Raw genomic sequence first — 18,883 nt, 5'->3', positions numbered from 1 at the left:
CCTGACTTACACAAAGACAAGCCAAGGCTATTGGGGGGAGGGGGTCACAGCCCATGGCAGCATTGGGAGGTAGAACCTTTAGGAGGCTTGGGTAGGGTAAGCACAGGTAAGCCCTTGAAAGGGATTATAGGGCCCTGATTTTCTTCCTCTCTCTTTCATTCCCAACCAGGGGGTAAATAGGCTTTCTTTGCCAGACACACCTATCTTGAGGTACTGTACCGTGTAGGCCTAAAAGCAGCAAGGCCAGCTAAACCTCCAAAGCTGTAAGCCAAAATAAACCTTGCCGCCTTTTCAGTTAAGATTATCTCAAGGTATTTTGTTATAGCATCAGAAGGCTGATTAATACAGTCTCCACCTTCTACTTCTCAAGGCAGAAGAATATTCCACAGTACAAAAGAACCCCATTATTATGAGTTTTCTCAGTAGTATACAACCTTCTTAGGATCTTGGCAGTGTTTCTTTGGACTCATTTCCAGCCCTACACAGGGTCACATTATGACTCGCATGGGACTCTTTCTAAAATCCAACAAGTAGGGCTGGGGATGTGGCTTAAGTGGTCAAGCGCCTGCCTATTATGCTCAGTGGACTGAGCTCCAGTAACACCAATATTAGTACAAAACTGAACACAATCCAGAATAAACCCATAATGCTATGCTCATTGTTCTGTTTCTTATTTTTCTTCTGATTGTGTTTGTGTACCCACATATGCATGCATTCCATCGAACTCAGGGTCTTGCACAAGCCAAGCAAGCCTGGCTCCTCCACTGACCCATCCCCAACCCCCTTCTGAATGTTGAATGCTTTTCCAATCCTGTGAGGTTATCCACTCAATCAGAGGCAGCTTGGCAGGCCTACCCCGAGACCCACACTGCTCTTCCATCTTGGTGAAGGCCACTTCCCCTCTCCCCCACGGCCCAGGCAATGTGGCAAATGTTGCTGGCCACTTGCTTCCCTGGTCTACAGCTTTTGCCCATTTCCCGGGTGTGAATAATCTCCTGGCCCATTTTAGGTTGAAGGGAAGTTGAGAGACGGAGCAGCGTACCATGTGGTACTGTGTGGTATTGCTAATGGGCTGCAGTAGCAAACATGTCACCCCACCTACATGGATGGCAGTAAATAGAGTCGAATAATTAGTAAGTAGAGGGTTTTGAGTTGTTGCGTTTTGCTTTTACTATAATTACTTCCTAGGAGATTTTGTTTTATTTTTTGCCAGACCTGGGGCTTGAACTCAGGGCCTGGGCACTGTCCCTGAGCTTCTTTCCCAAGGCTAACACTCTACCGCTTGAGCCACAGTGCCACTTCCAGCCTTTTCTGTTTATGTGGTACTGAGGAATCAAACCCAGGGCTTCATGCATGGTGGGCAAGCACTCTACCACTAAGCCACATTCCTAGCCCCTTATTATTTAATTTTTAATAAAGCTATGTTTGGCAGCTGGCTTACAGCTGGTTAACAACGTCCTAAATGTTTAGCAATCGGCTCTTGGGGAGATCTGCTCTGGCAGTCTTAAAAAACTGTAGCCCAGCACGACTACATTTCCCAGAAGCCTCTTCTCCCCACTGCACTCAGCAGTTACCATGGAGATGACAAACAGCTAGTATGGCTGTTGCTGGAGGGTAAGGAGAGGAGCTAGGGGGCTGGGGGTGGCGGGACCTTGCAAGGCAAGGAAAGAGGGGTCAGGGACTCTGCCTGGGGAGGGGCTGGCTCCAGCCCTAGCCTTTCCAGGAAAGTTTGGGGGTGTTGTTTACTGATGGGAGGGGCTGCAGGGACAGGTGTCGGGGTGGTGCAGGGTCCCAGGAGTTGGAGGCAGGATTGTTCTCTCCAAGGCTAGACTGTGTCCTCCCCTCCTAACACACACACACACACACACACACACACACACACACACACACACACACACACGACAGCCTGAATGGAGAATACAGTGGTTCAGATCTGGCTCCAGCTCCACCTCTAATGTCTGTATTCGGGCCTGTGCCAGCTATATCCCCACTGCGTACTAACACCATGGCCTTCTCTTCACCCTCTTTCTTTCCTTGCTCACCCCTCCTGCACACCTGCTTTTGAGGCACTGACGTTAGGCCGTGACACACATACATTTCAGAGCCTCTATATGTGAGTTCAAAGATCTGCCCTGTTCTAGCTGCAGCTCAGGCACTTCCCTTAACCCCTCCAGGCCTCAATCTTCTCATCAGCAGAGTGGGTAGCAGTCCTTCTACAGGCTGCCCCACAGGGGAGATTCAGTACACTTGTCAGCCCTCCCTCTCCCCCTCTTTGTGCCTGAGAGACCGACCAAAGTATCTGATGCTCCAGCATCAGGGCTGCTTGGCGGGGGAGGGGGGTTGAGTGAGCTTTTGGGACCAGAAGCCTCAGCTGGGTTGTGGATAGACATACCTGAGGCCAGCTTCCGGCAGCAGCCATGTCCAGCCTCTCCTGGGTCCTAGCTCCAGGAATGTCAGATTGGATGGAAAACATGGGCCCCTTTCATACAGTAGAAGAGGACACTGAGGCCAAGGCTCAGCCAGAGCTGTGGGTGGAGCCAACAGTTTTTCCTACTTCCAGGCGGACTCAGAGCCCCAAGAGACTGTGGCCTGGGCAGGGAGGGAAGGAGGGAAGGAGGGAGGGAGGGAGGGGGGCAATGTAGTTGCTGGGATGGTACCAGCCTCACATGCTAGGCAAGCCCCTCTGCCACTCAGCCACCTCCCCAGCCTCCCAGTCCCTTTTACCCTCTGATCTATGTCACCTTATTATGAGTACTTTTTAAAGTCAATTCATTTATTGGCCAATAAGTAATCACTTATTACTATGAGTACTTTTTAAAGCCAAGTTGCTATTGGTTTTTACATAGATGTCTAAGTAGGATAGTTTATAGCAATGGGATTGCAGCGGGTCACTGTCAAAGAGGTGTTTGTGATTGTGGGCTGCCCGCTCCTGCCCTGACCACACACAACTGCCTACCTGATGCCTGCTTTGTCTCTGTTTGTCGGGGGGGGGGGGTTGCAGTGGTTAGAAGACGTTCCTCCTGGGGAAGCACCAGGTGGAGACTTTCTCCATCCCCAGGCGATGGGAGCACGTGACCACGGCAAAGTGATGATCCCCTTCCCCCTTCCTCCCAGAAGCATCAGTTCCTAGATAGCCAGAGACGCCAGGATGGAGGTCCTGAAGGAGAAAGTGGAGGAGGAGGAGGCAGCAGAGCGGGAGGAGGCTGCCGAGCGAGGGGAGATGGAGAAAATGGTGAGGCCGGGAGAGTCTCGCAAGGATGAAACCATCATGACGCAGGAGATGCTCAGAGACCTGGAGAAGAAGGTGTCGGAGATTGTGGTCCCCCCTGTGGAAGAGTCCACGTGAGTGTGGGAGTGGGGGCTTCCTGCACGGCCATGGCTTGGCACTCAGGGCTGGGACGGCGAGAGCCAGGCAACATGGTGGTACCTGGGCCGAGAAGGGACCCAGGTCCCAGAGGGAGGCAGTCGGGAGTGAGGGCTCTGAGCTAGAGGCTGGTGGCCTCACGTCTGAAATCTGAGCTACTTGGAGGACTGAGAACCTGGGAGGATCAAGATTTGAGGCCAGCCCAAGAATGCTTGCGAGACCCCCTTCTCAACCCATAGCTGGGTTCCAAAGTGGCATCCAAAGTGGCTTGGGAGGCTGAGATTGTTGTTCAGCCGAGGCAGAAAAGTCTGTGAGGCTCCATCCCAACACAGTGGCACACACCTGTCATCCCAGCAACAGCAAGAAGCCTAAAACAAGGCCGACTGCCCTCCAGGCAGGCACCTGGGCAGGAAACGAGACCCTATCTCAAACATAACCAGCAACAAACAGGGCTGGAGGTGGGACTCCACGGTAGAGCCCTTGCCCAGCAAGTGAGAGGTCCTGAGTTCAAACCTCCCCTCCAGAGTGAGGATTCAGGACCAGGGATGGCATGGTCCAGAGACACTCCTCTCTGCCGTGCCTCCCTCCAGCGCTGTGCGTGTGATCTTTGGGCAAATAACTTGATGGCTCTGAGGCAGTCCCTTTACTCTGCGGGAAGGGGCAGGCACTGATGAGACACCTAAGGGGTGGAGCCAAAGGCAGTTCGGATGGGCCCAGGGGTTCCAGCAGAGCCTCGCCTGGGCTGACCCCACTCCACCCTCCCTGCCCACACAGGATCCTAACACAGGACGTCATCGACACCTCCAACCTGCCCCCTTCCTACAAAACCAACTCCACCAAGGAGGAGCACCTGCTGCAGGTGGCCGACAACTACTCCCGCCAGTACAGCCACTTGTGCCCCGACCGTGTGCCTCTCTTCCTACATCCCCTGAATGAGTGTGATGTTCCGGTAAGGGTGGCAGGGGCGGAGGAGTGTGGAATGGAGGGAGGGTTGGTCCTCCAAGGTCCCTGAGCCGATCCCAGATCTCCAGTGGGGAATCACAGTTGGAGCACTGGAATTTGAACGGGAGCTGGCTTTTATTTTTGTTGGATGTGGTGGTTGCTGGGCTTGAACTCGGGACCTGGGCACTGTCCCTGAGTTCCTTTGAGTCAAGGCCAGTTAGTGCTCTACCACTTTGAGTCACAGCGCCACTTCTGCTATCCTGGTGGTTAATTGGAGATAAGAGCCTCACAGACTTTCAGATCTAAGCCTCCTGAGTAGCAAGGATTACAGGTGTAGTCCCCCAGCCCCCAGCGGGCAGCAGTGTAACACAAATGTTGGCAGTTGCTTGGTGAGCTGTAGGTCTTTAGGACCCTGTCAGCCTGGGGGTTGTCTAGCTTACAACCTTTTGGATTAATCTCGCAGCACCCATCTACAGACGGGGAAACTGAGGCCCAGGGAGACTCCAGGAAGTGCCAGTGGGGAGAGTGGGGAGTCTGTCCTGCTCCTCTCCTATGTCTCTTTCCTTTTCTGGGGTGGAGCCTGTGTCTAGGGCTGGAGACGGCCCAGGTCTCCAGCCTGGATGCCATGAGGTGCCCCTGAGCAGAGAGGGCTGGAAGGCCCTAACACCTGGGAGAGGCTCTGGTCTCCCCCCTTATCCCTGGCTTCCTGGGGCAGCTTGCTTGGCCTCTCTGCATCTCAGGCTCCCAGCCCAGCCCAAGCAGGCCTGCGCCATCGTAGAGTGGGGATGCAATGGGGGGTTCCCAGGCACCTTCACCCCCACTAATGGTGGCCATGTGCATAGCAAGCGCTGCTCTGTCCTCTCCCCCCTCCCCAACCGCCCTGTGCATGTTCTCTGCCCCCCAATATTGTTCCCCTTGCAGAAGTTCGTCAGCACCACCATCCGCCCCACGCTGATGCCCTACCCTGAGCTCTACAACTGGGACACGTGCGCCCAGTTTGTGGCTGATTTCCTCACCATGGTCCTCCTGCCAGACCCCCTCAAGCCGGTAAGGGCCTCTCACGGGCGGCATTGGCAGGCCCAGGAGACCTAAGATGGGAAGTTAGGCAAGATCTGGTAAAGAGGCTTAGCCAAGTTCAGGCCACAGGCCCAGAGAGGGACAACACTCACCTGATGCCACACAGCAACACTGTTCCACTGGCCTCTGCCTCTTTCTGCCTCAATCTCCCTTTCGTGACTTCAGGTGCTCAGCTGCCTGTGGCCTTCAGCCCTATCTTTTGCTTTTATTTTATTTTTAATGGTATGGGGTTTGAACTCAGGCCCTTGTGCTTGCTAGACATTTGCTCTACTACTTGAGCCATGCCTCCAGCTTCCATTTTGCTTCAGTTAATCACCACAGACCTTGATCCTCCTCTACCTGTAGCCTCCCACGGAGCTGGGATCATAGCCGTGCATGTCCCGCCACACCCAGCTTGTGGGTTGAGATGGGGAGGGGGGGGTCTCTCAATGCAGACTGGCTCTGAGCTGTGGCCCTCTTCATCCCCACGTCTCACGTTGCTGGGACTGCTGGTGTGTGCCATTGTTCCCCTCCCATTTTGGGGACCAGCTTGGCCTGTTTCTCACTAAGGACGAGAGGGAGGGAAGAAGAGAAGGGTGAACTTGGGGAGCTTGATACAGGACATACGTAGGAGATGAGAAAACTGGAGGAAAATAATAAAAATTACCAAAAAGAAAAAAAAATAATGAAGGGGCATTGGACCGGAAGCTTCTAGAGTCCCATGGTCCTGTAAGACGTTGCCCAGCCCCTTAAAGTCACCGGCACATTTGGATTGCACAGGATCAGGTCAGGAGCTGGGGGCCCCCGGGAGTGTAGCCTGCTTGCCCCCGCCCAGGCCCCACACACTGGGAAGCGAGGACAGGGAGGGGTCACAGAGCCCCATGCTGACTGGCCCAGCCTGGGCGCAGCCCTCGCACCTCTACTCCTCCACCACGGTGCTGCGGTACCAGAAGGGAAACTCGTTCGACTTCAGCACGCTGCTCTGCTCCATGCTCATCGGCTCTGGCTATGATGCCTACTGTGTCAACGGCTATGGCTCCCAGGACCTGTGCCACATGGACCTGTCCCGGGAGGTGTGCCCGCTCACCATGAAGCCCAAGGAGGTACGGCCTGTGCAGGCTGCCCATGGTATGCCCAAAGGATGGGCTTCCCAGGGCTGGAGGGCCAGGCTTGCACCCCCATCCTCCAGGGCTCCTGTTCTAAATCACAGTGACCCCTCTGTCCTCAGTTTAAGTCCCTGTGCCCTCCTGGGGCCAAATGTGACATACACAGGGCTTCTATCTAAAGTCACCTTGTTTCAGTGTGTCCCCTGAGTGTCTGATAAAGGTGGAACAGCCATTTGCACCCAAGGAAATAACAGATAGTGTACAGTGAGCAGACCTTGAGTCTCAGTCTCCCCTCCCCCCCCGCCCCACCATCCAGGTACAAAGGCTCCCTCTGTGGGTGGTGTCAAGTCTTGCATAGATTCATTGAGCTCTGCAATGGCCCACGCTGCTGCAGACACAAGAAACCGTTGGAAATGGATAAAGCATTTCTGGGAAAAGCATCTCTAGATTTGCAAAATGGTCTTACTACAGACAGAGAGTGTTTCCCAGGAACAAGATGAATTCCAGGGCTCTATCTGCAGCCCAGGAATGAGGACTCGGGGACCCGGGGCTCCCAGCACATGGAAATAAGCCCCACAGCCAGTTTCTCCACAACCTGCCCCACTTTCTGGCTCCCATCTGGGTGGTTCTGGGTTGAGAGCCGCTGAGATCCACAGACAGGAAAGCGCAGGTGCTGCAGCGCCCTCTGCTGTCAGCACTACAGGTCCACAGGCTGGAGGAGCAGGGGGACCCGCAGGTTCCCAGGCCCGGCTGGTTGAGCCAGACTCTTTTCCCCAGCCTGGGCCTGTGCTCAGGCCTGGCCACTCTGGCCTGTCCTCTCTTGCTGGGTGACAGATAGTCAAGAGCAAGGAGAAGGAACCACCTAAGAAGTACGCCATCAAACCACCCCGAGACCTGAACAGCAAGTTTGAGCAGGATCAGGAGTTCAAGAGGCAGCAGCAGCTGAAGGCAGAGGAGGAGAAGCGGCTCCGGGAGCAGGAGGAGCGACTCTTGGTGGGTCCAGCAGGAGTCTGCGTGCTCTGCTGTGGTGGGAGGAAGAGACTGGGGGGGGCACCATGGCCAGCATCACGGTCACAGCTCCCCAGGATGAGATAAGGGAGCCACACTGATCTTCTCTTGAGATTTACCAAAGACGAGAGTCACACACAACCAATAAATGCCCCTACATCTAGAGCCCAACAGAGACTATTTCTTTAGTTGGTGGAACCAGGATTGGAACTTCATGGCTTCACTAGCCATGCCCCCCATCCTTCAGGGTGAACTGCAGATCTTGCCATTTTATTGATTGAAACCTGGGATTCAAAGGCAGCCAGGCAATCAGAGCTCTCCTGCAGCTCCTCAGCCGGGGGTTGGGGGGGGCGGGAGAAGGGGGATGGTGGGACGGACGGATGGGGCCAGCCTCTCCTTCCCACCCCTCCCCAGCTACCTGGTAGTCACCTCCAGGCCTCCTCCCCACACACACACACAGGAGGCAGAGGAGGAGAAGCCCGACCCCCTGCACGGCCTGCGGGTGCACTGCTGGGTGCTGGTGCTGTCCGGGAAGCGAGAGGTGCCGGAGAGCTTCTTCATCGACCCACTCACGGGCCGCAGCTACTCCACTCAGGACGACCACTTCCTGGGCATCGAGAGCCTCTGGAACCACAGGAACTACTGGATTAACATGCAGGACTGCTGGAATTGCTGCAAGGTGCTAGAGGGGGGAGGGGCGTGGGGGATGGGGCAGAGAAAGGGCTGGGGGCCTTGGGGAGGGGGCCACGGAGCTAGGAGAGTACTGCACGGCTCCTGTAGCTGAGAAGGGTCTTCTCAGCTTACGTGGATCATCACTAGACACCTCCTCCTTGCTGCTTCCATGCTGGTGGCCACAGGCTCGACCCGTGGGCATGGCTCCAGTTTCAGCCTATCTTTTTCTCCCCATGCTCCATGTATCATTATTTATTAACTTATATTTTGGTAGTACTGGTTTTTATTTATTTTTGGACCTGGGCAGTGTTCTTGAGCTTTCTTGCTCGAGGCTAGTGTTCCACCACTTGAGCCATAACTCTACTCCAGCTTTTTCTTTTTCTTTTTCTTTTTTTTTTTGTGCCAGTCCTGGGGCTTGAAGTCAGGGCCTGAGCACTGTCCCTGAGCTTCTTTTTGCTCAAGGCTAGCACTCTACCACTTGAGCCACAGCGCCACTTCTGGCTTTTTCTATGTGGTGTTGAGGAATCGAACCCAGGGCTTCATGTATACGAGGTGAGCACTTTACCACTAGGCCATATTCCCAGCCCCTGTCCTTTTTGTTTTTGTTTTTTTTTTTGTACTTAATTGCAGATAAAAGTCCTGTTGGCTTTCTGCTGCTGCTGGCTTTGAGCCACAGCCCTCAGATCGCATCCTCTTGAGTAGCTAGTATTACAGGTGTGAGGCAACCTCACCTGTCGGTGCTGGGGTTTAGACAAAGGCCCTTTAACTTGCTTAGGGAGGTGCCCTACCACTTAATTTATGCCTCCAGCTTGGCTTTGTTCTGGTTATTTTGGAGATGGAGTTTTGAAGACTTGACTGCCTAGGTTGGCCTTAATTCTCAATCCTTTCAATCTTGGCCTTAAAAAATGTAATGGATTTATTGTTTATGTGGTACTGAGGAATTAAACCCAGGGCTTCATGCATGCTAGGCAAGCCCTCTACCACGAAGCCACATTCCCAGCCCCTGGATGTCAGCCTTTTAAGTAGCTAGGATGACAGGTGTGAGCCATGGGCGCCCAGCCCAGCACGCATCCTTCTTGCCTGTGTGCTTCTGCCATCACGACGTTCCTGAGATCCATCCATGACCTGGTGCCGTCATGGTGCGCTCAAGTGCAGTGTTCATTCACTTCTGGTTATTTGAGAGCATAGCACAACTTGTCCATTCTGTAGCTACACGGTGAGCACATAGTTGTGTTTATGGGGTGCATACTTAGGAGAGGCCCATGTTCCACTCTAGTAGAGCTTGTTTGCTTCCCAAAACAATGCCTCAATGTACACTTTCATTGTCAGTGTTGATGAGTTCCAGTCCTGTCTACTCCTGAGTAGTCTCTTACTCACTTTTCCTATTCCCTACAATATATAATTATACTCCACTATGATTACACGATACATACATACATATGTTGCATGTGATGGCGCACACCTATAGTTCCAGCACTCAAGAGGTTGCAAGTTCCAGGCCAGCTGAAGCTGACATTCTGCCCAGGCCCCTGCTGGCCTCTGGGAGCAGCTATTTCCCATCACTACAGAACAGGTTGGGGGTGTGGGGAGCATGGGGTGCACTTGACAGATCCCCTGCCCCCAACAGAACTTGATCTTTGATCTGGGAGACCCTGTGAGGTGGGAGTATATGCTGCAGGGGCCAGAGAAGCACCGCCTGGCCTTGTCTGAGGAAGATGACGAGACACTGAACGAGGATGATGATGTTGAAGATCTGGTGAGCCTTGGGGGTGTGGGAGACAGTGGGGGTGTGGTGAGAAAAGTTTGCACCCTGTGTTGCTTCAGAAAGCCTGACAAACACCCCTAAAACCATGTATATGCAGGGGGGAGGGCCCAAGTGGACCAATTACAGGTTCTTCAAAGTTTGGGCTCTGCTCTCATTTTACAGATGGATAAACTGAGGCCCAAACTCTTGCAGTGGGTTAAGGGGGGGACTGGAACTTGAATTCAGGGGTTCAGAGGTTGTCCTGCTTCTTTAGTGTTTAGGCCCCTGGGAGCGGGGTCTTAAGACCCTCCTCTCTACAAGCATGGGGGAGCCCAAGGCCAGTTATTGTTCGGATTTCTCATCTGTGCCCTCAGGTATTCTAAAGACCATTGGTAGAATGGTCTCATGGAGTCAGCCTCCCTTCTCTGATCTCCCAGGCATGAGGTCAGGGCCTCCTGGGACCGTAGGTGGGTCGGTGTGCCTTGGGACAAGTGTCCAGGTCTTTGGAAACTTTTCTCACTTGCATAGAAATGAGGAAGGGGTCACAGTCACACCAGAGCATCAGGAACAGGCATGTTGGCCCACTCGCATGGCCACAGGCTGGGACTTACATAATACAGGTTTGTCTCCCGATTCTGGAGGCTGGATTCAGGATGTCCTAAGGACCACATTCAAACTTTCATTTAATGACTCCCAGTTCCAAATACAGCCATATTTTCTGGGACACTGGGGGTTAGGACTCCTGTGTTTGGAGTTTGGAGGGACACCCAGCAATGCCCACAAGTACAAAGCAGAACTTGTGTGGCATGGCCTCTCTGAGCACTAGGCTCCGTAACAGGTGTCAAACCTGAGCTCTCTCATTTAAATCACCAAGCTGGGCACTGATGGCTCACACCTGAAATCCTAGCTACTCAGGTGGCTGAGATCTGAGGATTGCGGTGCAAAGCCAGCCCGGGCAAGAAAGTCCAGGAGACTCATCTCTAATTAGCCACCAAAAAGCCAAAAGTGGAGCTGTGGCTCAAAGTGGTAGAATGCTAGCTCTGAGCTAGGGACAGCACTGAGACCCAGAGTTCAAGCCCCATGACCACCACCACCAACAAAACTAGAAGCCAGGCGCTGGTGGCTCACCCCTGTAATCCTATCTACTCAGGGGGCTTTAGATAAATAAAACAAATCACCACTACCCAGTGAGGTAGGGACAGGTGTCATCCCTCATGAAGTCACTCACCCAAAAGATACATCCAGCAACCCACAGGACTGGGGTCTCAGCTGAAACCCTAGCTCTAATCCCATGGCTTGGTGAAAGCTGTGGCCAGCACAGGAATGGCCTCCTCATGGCTGAGCACGGGTGCCCCCTGCTGGCTATGAGGTCCGGAGCTGCTGCTGTCCAGCCATCCCCAGGCTCCTGGCTGGTTCAGAGAGGAGGATTTGCCTTAGCTGGTGGTGAATGGGCTCTGCCAGACCCCAGGAGCTTTTCTGGTGAAGGGCCCTGGCCACCAGAAGCCTTGCCCAGAAGGGGAGGGTGGGAGCGGGGCTGGTACTGCTATGGGTGGGGGGTTGTGCTTCTGACATTTGCCACCCCCCTCTCCAAGCCCTTTACCAGGGTCTCCTCCAGGACCCTGGCCAGCATCTATCTCCCCACAGGGCAAGGAAAATGAAGATAAGAGCTTCGATATGCCATCCTCCTGGGTGATGCAAATAAATATCTCTCCAGAAGGTCTCTGACCAACACTGCCATCCTCTGCTTCCCTTGGGACCTGGGGGAGGCAGGGTGTGAAATCTAGGAGAGACCTCAGCGCCCTCTGCACCCACAGCATTCGAGACCCGCTGCCCAAATGGGAGGAAGGTGATACAGTACAAGAGGGCCCAGGTGGAGAAGTGGGCCCCATACCTCAGCAACAACGGCCTGGTGTGCCGCCTCACCACGTTCCGGGACCTGGAATGTAAGGGGTCACGGGTGGGGAGCTGTGGGGAGAGCCATGATCTCCAATATATCTGGGGCCTTGGGCACGTCACGCCCTCCTCCCTCAGTGTGTGGGCCATTGCTGGCCCATTTCTGGGAACGGTGGGTGGGATGCTAGGAGATCTGGCCTGGATGGGGTAAGCACCCTCCCCCTTCCTCCCCACCCCCACCTCCACCTCAGGTACCAAGGTTTTGGAGGTCAAGGAGTGGTACCAGAATCGGGAGGACATGTTGGAGCTAAAGCATATGAACAAGGTTACGGGCTTATGTATTGACTACTTCAAGCCTGGCCACCCCCAGTCTCTTCGTGGTATGAGCATGAACCCCACTGCTGGGTTACCCAGGAGCTGGGGAGGTGGGAGTGGCGGAGGAAGCAAAACTGTCTGTAGACAGGGTCCTTGGGTGGCAAGCCAGACCCTGCCTCCCAAAGCAAGCCAGAGTTGGGTGGCTACCAAGCTAGCAGTCACTGCTGTCCCCCATCGTCCCCTCCTCCTCTCCCCCACCGGCCACCCCAGTACATTCCTACAAGTCCATGCAGCCTGAGATGGACCGTGTCATGGAGTTCTATGAGTCAGCCCGTGTGGATGGCCTGATAAAGCGGGAGGAGACTCCCAAGACCATGACGGAGTATTACAGCGGGCGTGAAGACTTCCTCGCCTACCGCCATATCACCTTCGGGCCCAGGGTGAAGAAACCCACTCAGTGCACTGCAGATTCAAATCCAAGGCCCATGGTGGTAAGAGCGCGCCTGCCCCAGGCAGCACCAGGCTGCCCACCTTCTCTGGCAGACAGAGGTCACCTGGGTGGGTATAGCCCTCTGTCTCGGATGGAATCAAGGTGTGTGACATTGCCAGGAGACTTAACTATGTACTGAATGGTGCTGGGCCATGCCTTCACACAAGAACCAAGAGTGTGGTCACGTTTTTACATATGAATTCACACTCCTAGCTAATGATCTGGAAAAGCCAGGCATTGTGGTACATGCCTAAAATTGCAGCTGCCCAGGAGGCAGAGGCAGGCAGGCAGGCCTTCAAATTTGAGGCCAGCTGGGGCAAAAGGTAATAAGATCATGGCTCAAAAACAAAACATCAGTCAGGTGCTGAAGGCTCATACCTGTAATCCAACTCAGTAGGCTGAGATCTGAGGATTGAGGTTCAAAGCCAGTCAGGTTCAAAGCCAGTCAGGGTAGGAAAGTCTATGAGACACTTATCTCCAATTAACCACCAGAAAATGAAGTGGAGCTGTGGGTCAAGTGGTAGAGTGCTAGCCTTGAGCAACAAAAAACTCAGGGACAATTCCCAGGCCCTGAGTTCAAGCCCCAGGACCAGCACAAAATGAAAAATAAAAAGGTTGAGGATATAGCTTGAGGTTGTGCTTGCCTAGCCTACAACAAAGCCCTGGTTGTAACTCTTAGTTCTAAAAATAGATCGTCCATCAACCTCGAAAATTGAGAAATGTAAAAATATCTCTGAATGGTACCTCTCAATTATTATCTGAGGATTCATAGATTTGGTCCTGAGAGGCTTTTTCTAAGTGGATAAGATATCCAAGGCAGGTTGGGAGTTCAACTCCTTGTATTACCCATTGTGTAGTAATCTGGTTTTTCCCTTCTGTCTCTAAGTCATTGCAAATTATTTTGCAACTCTGCTTACTGGCTGCGTGTGCCAAAAATGCCCTTCCTAGCAGATTTCTAGAGATGGGAGGGCAGGAGAGGTGGTGAGCTCCCCACCACTGGGGTCAAGCAGGCAGCCTGGTAGAGGGAGTTAGAGAAGGCGTCCAGAGCCATCTGGGGCTGCAGAGGCTTGGCCCTGAGACCCCACTACCATCAGAGACTCTAACACACACACACAAAAAGACCCCTGAGCTCAGGGCCCTGACCACTCCATGCATGGAGGACAGTCCTTATTGTCCTTCTGGCCACACAGAAAATCACAGAGCAGTTCTGCCGCAACCCTGCGAAGCCTGCAGACGAGGACGTGGCCGAGCGTGTGTTCCTCATCATGGAGGAGCGCATCCAGCTGCGCTACCACTGCCGCGAAGACCACATCACCACGTCCAAGCGGGAGTTCCTGCGTCGCACAGAGGTGGACAGCAAGGGCAACAAGGTCATCATGACCCCAGACATGTGCATCAGCTTCGAGGTGGGCAGTGCGCGTGCGCGGAGGGGACTGCGTCCTGTGACCCCTTCCAGCAACCTGGGGGACCCACAATGACACATTGGGAGCCCAGCCAGGAAATCCAATAAGCCCATGGGGGCCTCTCCTGTTTGCTGCTTCTCTGAAAATTCTCCCTTTCCCATCAGAATGAGAATCTAGCAGGCTGAGGCTACTCTTTATGGTCCCTGCCACCACGTCCCCCACCCCTGGTCAGCACAGACCCCAGATCTCAGGGACCTGTGCTGGAGGGAGGGGCTCACTTTCCTAGTGACATCCCTACATTCAATAACCTCTCTGCATCTTCAGTTTCTTATCTATTGATCATCTATATTGATGGTGCCAGTCTGGGGCTTGTGTGCTGTCCCTTAGTTTTACTGCTCAAGGCTAGCACTCTAACCACCTGAGCCTCAGCTCTACTTCTGGCTTTTTGCTGGTTAATTGGAGATATGAGTCTCACAATGTTTCCTGCCCAGGTTGGCTTCAAATTGCAATCATCAGATTTCAACCTCTTGAGTTGCTAGGATTACAGGTGTGAGCCATTGGCTATCTGAATTTTCATCTGCAAGGAAACTGCCTTGTAGCCAGAAAGAGGCGGGAGTAATTGGAGTGGAGTGGACTGCCAAGCCTGGCAGTCTGTCCGACACTGTGGTGGTTCTGGTCCCAGGTGGAGCCTATGGAGCACACCAAGAAGCTTCTCTACCAGTATGAGACCATGATGCAACTGAAGGCTGAGGAGAAGCTGTCCCGCCATCAGGCCTGGGAGTCGGAGCTGGAGGCAAGGCCGCACAGAGGGTGGGTGGTAGACAGTGGCGGGGCTGGAGTGCCTTGGTCATGGCCTCCATGGATTGGCAATTCAGGTGCTGGAGATTCTGAAGCTTCGAGAGGATGAGGATGAGGCGCACACACTGACCATCTCCATCTATGACACGAAGCGCAATGAGAAGAGCAGGGAATACCGCGAGGCCATGGTGAGCCTTATGGTTAAATCAACTGCTTTGCCCAGGGATGACTTTCCCTGGACTCCCCCAGCCTCCAGGCTGGGAAAATATTTATTTATTTTTGCTGGTCCCTGGGCTTTAACTCTGGGCCTGGTCGCTGTTCCTGAGCCTCTTTGTGCTCAAGGCTAGTACTCTACCATTGGAGCCACAGCACCACTTCTGCCTTTTTCTGAGTAGTTTATTGGATATAAAGATAAGAGCTGCATGGACTTTTCTGTCTGGGCTGGCTTTGAACCACTATCCTCAGATCTCAGCCTCATGAGTGCTAGGATTATAGGTGTGAGTCACCAGTGCCCAGCAGGAAAGGGGATGATGTCTTTGATGCTGGGTGATCAGCCTTACTTGGGTCTCCTGCAGAGTACTCAGGCCAGGTCTCCCACCCAGAGCTAGGGTAAATGGGGAAAGAATGTAATGGTACACCCACCTCCACAGGGCTATCATTAAGGCTGTGGCTGGAGCTGGGAGCCCAGTCAGATGACTGAGTGTTCTTAGATCTCTGAGAGCTGGCTCAGATCTCCAGCCTCCCCAGTCTCTGACTGCTTATACAGGGCATAAGGCCCCAGGGTGTAAAAAAAAAAAAAAATGGAAGTTTTATATTTATCTTCTGCCATTACTGAGTAAGCATCTGCTATGGATTGTCAGACACCTGGCTTTGTGCTTTATAGACCTGATCCTGTCTGAGGAGGAGGAAACAGGTTTGGGGAGATGGATGTCTTGGGTAGAAAGACATGATTCGTCTGGCCATAAGCATGGCCAATCCTGTTTGAGGTGCCTGCATAGGGTGCTGGGTGGGGATCTTGGCTTGGTGGTATCCCACTGTTGACACAGAACTTGTCAGAAGTCTCCTGAAGGCCCCCCCCCCCACCTGACCCAGTGCCCACTGCCCCTCCCCCATCCCCACCCAGGAGCGTGTAATGCACGAGGAGCACCTGCAGCAGGTGGAGGCCCAGCTGGACTATCTGGCCCCATTCCTGGCCCAGCTTCCCCCAGGGGAGAAGCTGACAAGGTGGCAGGCAGGGCGTCTCACGGACGAGTGTCTCAGCGACTTCAAGCAGCGGCTCATCGACAAGGCTAACCTCATCCAAGCCCGCTTCGAGAAGGTGAGCCCTGAGCCTGCCAGTGGAGGGGACTTTGGTGTTTTCTCCAGAAAATGAACGGTCTTAGGGCTCTCTGCCAGCACCTCACAGATCTGTGAGGGACTGACTGGTCGACAGATGAGTGTGTCAGTGGTTGTGGAGGTGGATGGGTGAGTGGATGGATAGATGGGTAAGTGGGTGGGTGGATAAGTGGATGCTGAATAGATAGGTGGGTAGAGGGAGGGGTAGGCAGTGGAATGGATGAACAGGCTGATGGTGCATCATAACCACTCCTCCTCCTCGCCCTGTTTCTATAGGATAGGCACACACCAGGTAGCTTCTATGTAGTTTCTCACTTAGAACCCACAGAGCACTGTCTATAATTTTCCTCAATTCAAAGGTTCTGGAAATGCCAGTAGCTTGTCCAGCCATGTGTTTCGTTTTAGTTTTCTGCAGTGCTAGGGCTCAAACCCCGGGCCTATGCAAGTGAGGCGAGCACTCTGCACTGAGCCCCATCCCCTTCCTGGTTGCCTGTTTTAGGCCTACTCTGACCCCAGTGGCTTTGGGACCCTCACCTCTGCCACTCTCCTTGTGTGGGTGGGGGCTGTCTGCTGACCTATGGAATGACAGCCTGCATTCGGGAGAGGATTAGCTCCGGTTACCCTTCCCTGTCCATCTTTCAGGAGACTCAAGAGCTTCAGAAGAAGCAGCAGTGGTACCAGGAGAACCAGGTAACCTTGACACCCGAGGATGAAGACTTGTACCTGAGCTACTGCTCCCAGGCCATGTTCCGCATCCGCATTCTAGAGCAACGGCTCAATCGGTAAGGGGGCAGTGGGAGGGAGGCAGAGCCCCTGGAGCTCATCAGGCTGCTGCTTTGAACCCCCTCACTCCTCTTCCACCTTAGGCACAAGGAGCTGGCCCCACTCAAGTACTTGGCACTGGAGGAAAAGCTCTACAAGGACCCACGGCTGATGGATCTGGCGAAAGTCTATACTTGACACCTCTCAGAGGACTACTGTGGAAGCTGCTAGAGATCATAAACCTGCCCCCGAATTCACCACACCTGCCTCACACTACCCACAAGGGTGCCTGGCTTCACTGCCACTCCCCTCTTCCCTCAGTTTCCCCTTAAATAAATATCCTTTCATTTAATTTGCCATAGTGCCTCAGACTCTACAAGTTCCAGGCCTAATCTTTTACTCCTTCCCCCCCACCCCACCCTTTATCTGTAGCCTAGGACTATCCCATTCCTCCCAGGAAACTGACAGTAGTAGCTGTTTGCTGTTCTGACAAAAAACAAAGGAGCAAAGATTTAGCTCAAAGTTTCAAAAGTTTTAGTCTGTAACTACAAGCTCTATTGCTTTGACCTGCGGCAAGGCCAGACGCCAGTCCCTTACACCTGTAATCCTAGCTACCAGGATGCTGAGATCTGAGGATGGGGGTTCAAAGCCAGCCTGGTTAGGAAAATCCAGTAAACCAACTAAGCTATAAATGGAGCCTTAAGCAAAAAAGCTGTGGGATAGCACCCAGGCCCTGAGTTCAAGCCCCAGGAACAGCACACCAAAAAAAAAAAAAAAAAAAAATGGATGGGAGGACATGGGAGAGGGAAAACTGCTGTCTTATGGCAGACAGGAAGCAGAGAGACAGAGGAAAGGCAGGGGACAAGATACATCATGGAAGGTGTATCCCCAGTGAGCTACTGCCTCCAGCTAAGCCCAGCCTCCTCCAAGCCCACCCAGCTACGAACTCATGATCCAGTCACCTCTCAAGTAACACCTTCAGCTATAGACCAGGCCTTGAACACCTGAAACTGAAGGCCACATTTCAAATCAACATATGACTCTGTATACAACATCAAACAAAACTCATGCTAAATCTGGATTAGTGCCTGGATAGGAGCTTTTTCTTTCCTCTACCCACCTGCTGCTTGAGTTTGAATCTAGAGCTGCCAGGATGCTAGATGAGCTATACCTGTAATCTGTTTTCTACTTAGTGAAAACTTGATCATGTATTTAGGAAATGACTGAGGACATCCACTTATGGTCTGGATGTTAGAAAATTACTGTTTTCTTCAGAGTAGTAGTAATATGGGCCTAAGGGTCCTGTTTTTAAAGAGCTACAGGCTCATAAATGTCAAGATTGAAATTTCATATCTACAATTTACAAATAGGGGTGAGAAGTACATAGAAAAAAATAAAGATGATATCAATATACTCATAAGATTTCCCTATGGTTTTATATTAATAGCTGAGGGGACACAACATACTCCAAAACAGATCATATCATAGTTCAAATTAAAGAAGAAATTAGAGAGTTCCTACAATTCAATGAAAACGAAAATACATTACAAAGGAACCTCTGGGACACAGGAAAAGCAGTGCTGAGGGGCAAGTTCATTGCCCTTAGTTCATACATCAAGAAAATAGAAGCAGCTCAAATAAACAACCTCATGATGCTATTGAAACGTCTAGAAAAGCAGAAAAATTTAAATCTAAAGCTACCAGAAGGAGAAAGATCACAAAAATTAGGGCAGATCATGAGATAGAAACTAAAAAAAAAAAAAAAAACCTATACAACAAGTTAATAAAACCAAAAGCTGTTTTTTTTTTGAGGAAATTAATAAAATTGGACCTCTTGCAAGACTAGAAAGAGAGACTCAAATCCATAAGATCAAGGATTCCACAGGAAAAATTACAACATCCAGGACATCCAAACAAAACCATTTCCAGAACCTGGGCTGGGAGTATGGCCTAGTGGCAAGAGTGCTTGCCTCATATACATGAAGCCCTGGGTTT

At 52.5% G+C, this 18,883-nt stretch overlaps 1 protein-coding gene across 2 annotated transcripts; it reads left to right on the top strand.

Annotated features, from left to right (window-relative positions):
• Positions 1-3,148: 3,148 nt before the first annotated feature.
• On the top strand, positions 3,149-17,209 carry Drc7 (dynein regulatory complex subunit 7). 2 transcript variants are annotated; one of them, XM_048354831.1, is made up of 17 exons: positions 3,149-3,342; positions 4,139-4,313; positions 5,228-5,353; positions 6,271-6,465; positions 7,303-7,461; positions 7,937-8,155; positions 9,776-9,904; positions 11,537-11,609; positions 11,707-11,835; positions 12,037-12,165; positions 12,371-12,591; positions 13,781-13,996; positions 14,676-14,786; positions 14,869-14,979; positions 15,915-16,109; positions 16,769-16,908; positions 16,993-17,209. In XM_048354831.1, exons 1-17 carry the CDS (start codon positions 3,149-3,151, stop codon positions 17,084-17,086), a joined length of 2,616 nt encoding a protein of 871 aa, XP_048210788.1. In that variant the 3' UTR covers positions 17,087-17,209. The 2 variants fall into 2 exon arrangements, with proteins under 2 accessions (XP_048210788.1, XP_048210789.1); XM_048354832.1 differs by lacking the exon at positions 6,271-6,465.
• The last annotated feature ends 1,674 nt before the right edge of the window (positions 17,210-18,883 follow it).

The sequence above is a fragment of the Perognathus longimembris genome, chromosome 10 (assembly GCF_023159225.1).
Source record: "Perognathus longimembris pacificus isolate PPM17 chromosome 10, ASM2315922v1, whole genome shotgun sequence".
Lineage (NCBI taxonomy): Eukaryota > Metazoa > Chordata > Mammalia > Rodentia > Heteromyidae > Perognathus > Perognathus longimembris.
The sequence above is the reverse complement of the archived record's forward strand: the minus strand, read 5'-3'. Positions and strand labels throughout refer to the sequence as shown.

Bases quoted from the DNA above. Each gene is read 5' to 3' on its own strand.
- Drc7 (XM_048354831.1), top strand. From the start codon at position 3,149: ATGGAGGTCCTGAAGGAGAAAGTGGAGGAGGAGGAGGCAGCAGAGCGG. The intron at 3,343-4,138 runs GTGAGTGTGGGA...CTGCCCACACAG, and splicing joins CCCCCTGTGGAAGAGTCCAC to GATCCTAACACAGGACGTCA. The intron at 5,354-6,270 runs GTAAGGGCCTCT...GCCTGGGCGCAG, and splicing joins TGCCAGACCCCCTCAAGCCG to CCCTCGCACCTCTACTCCTC.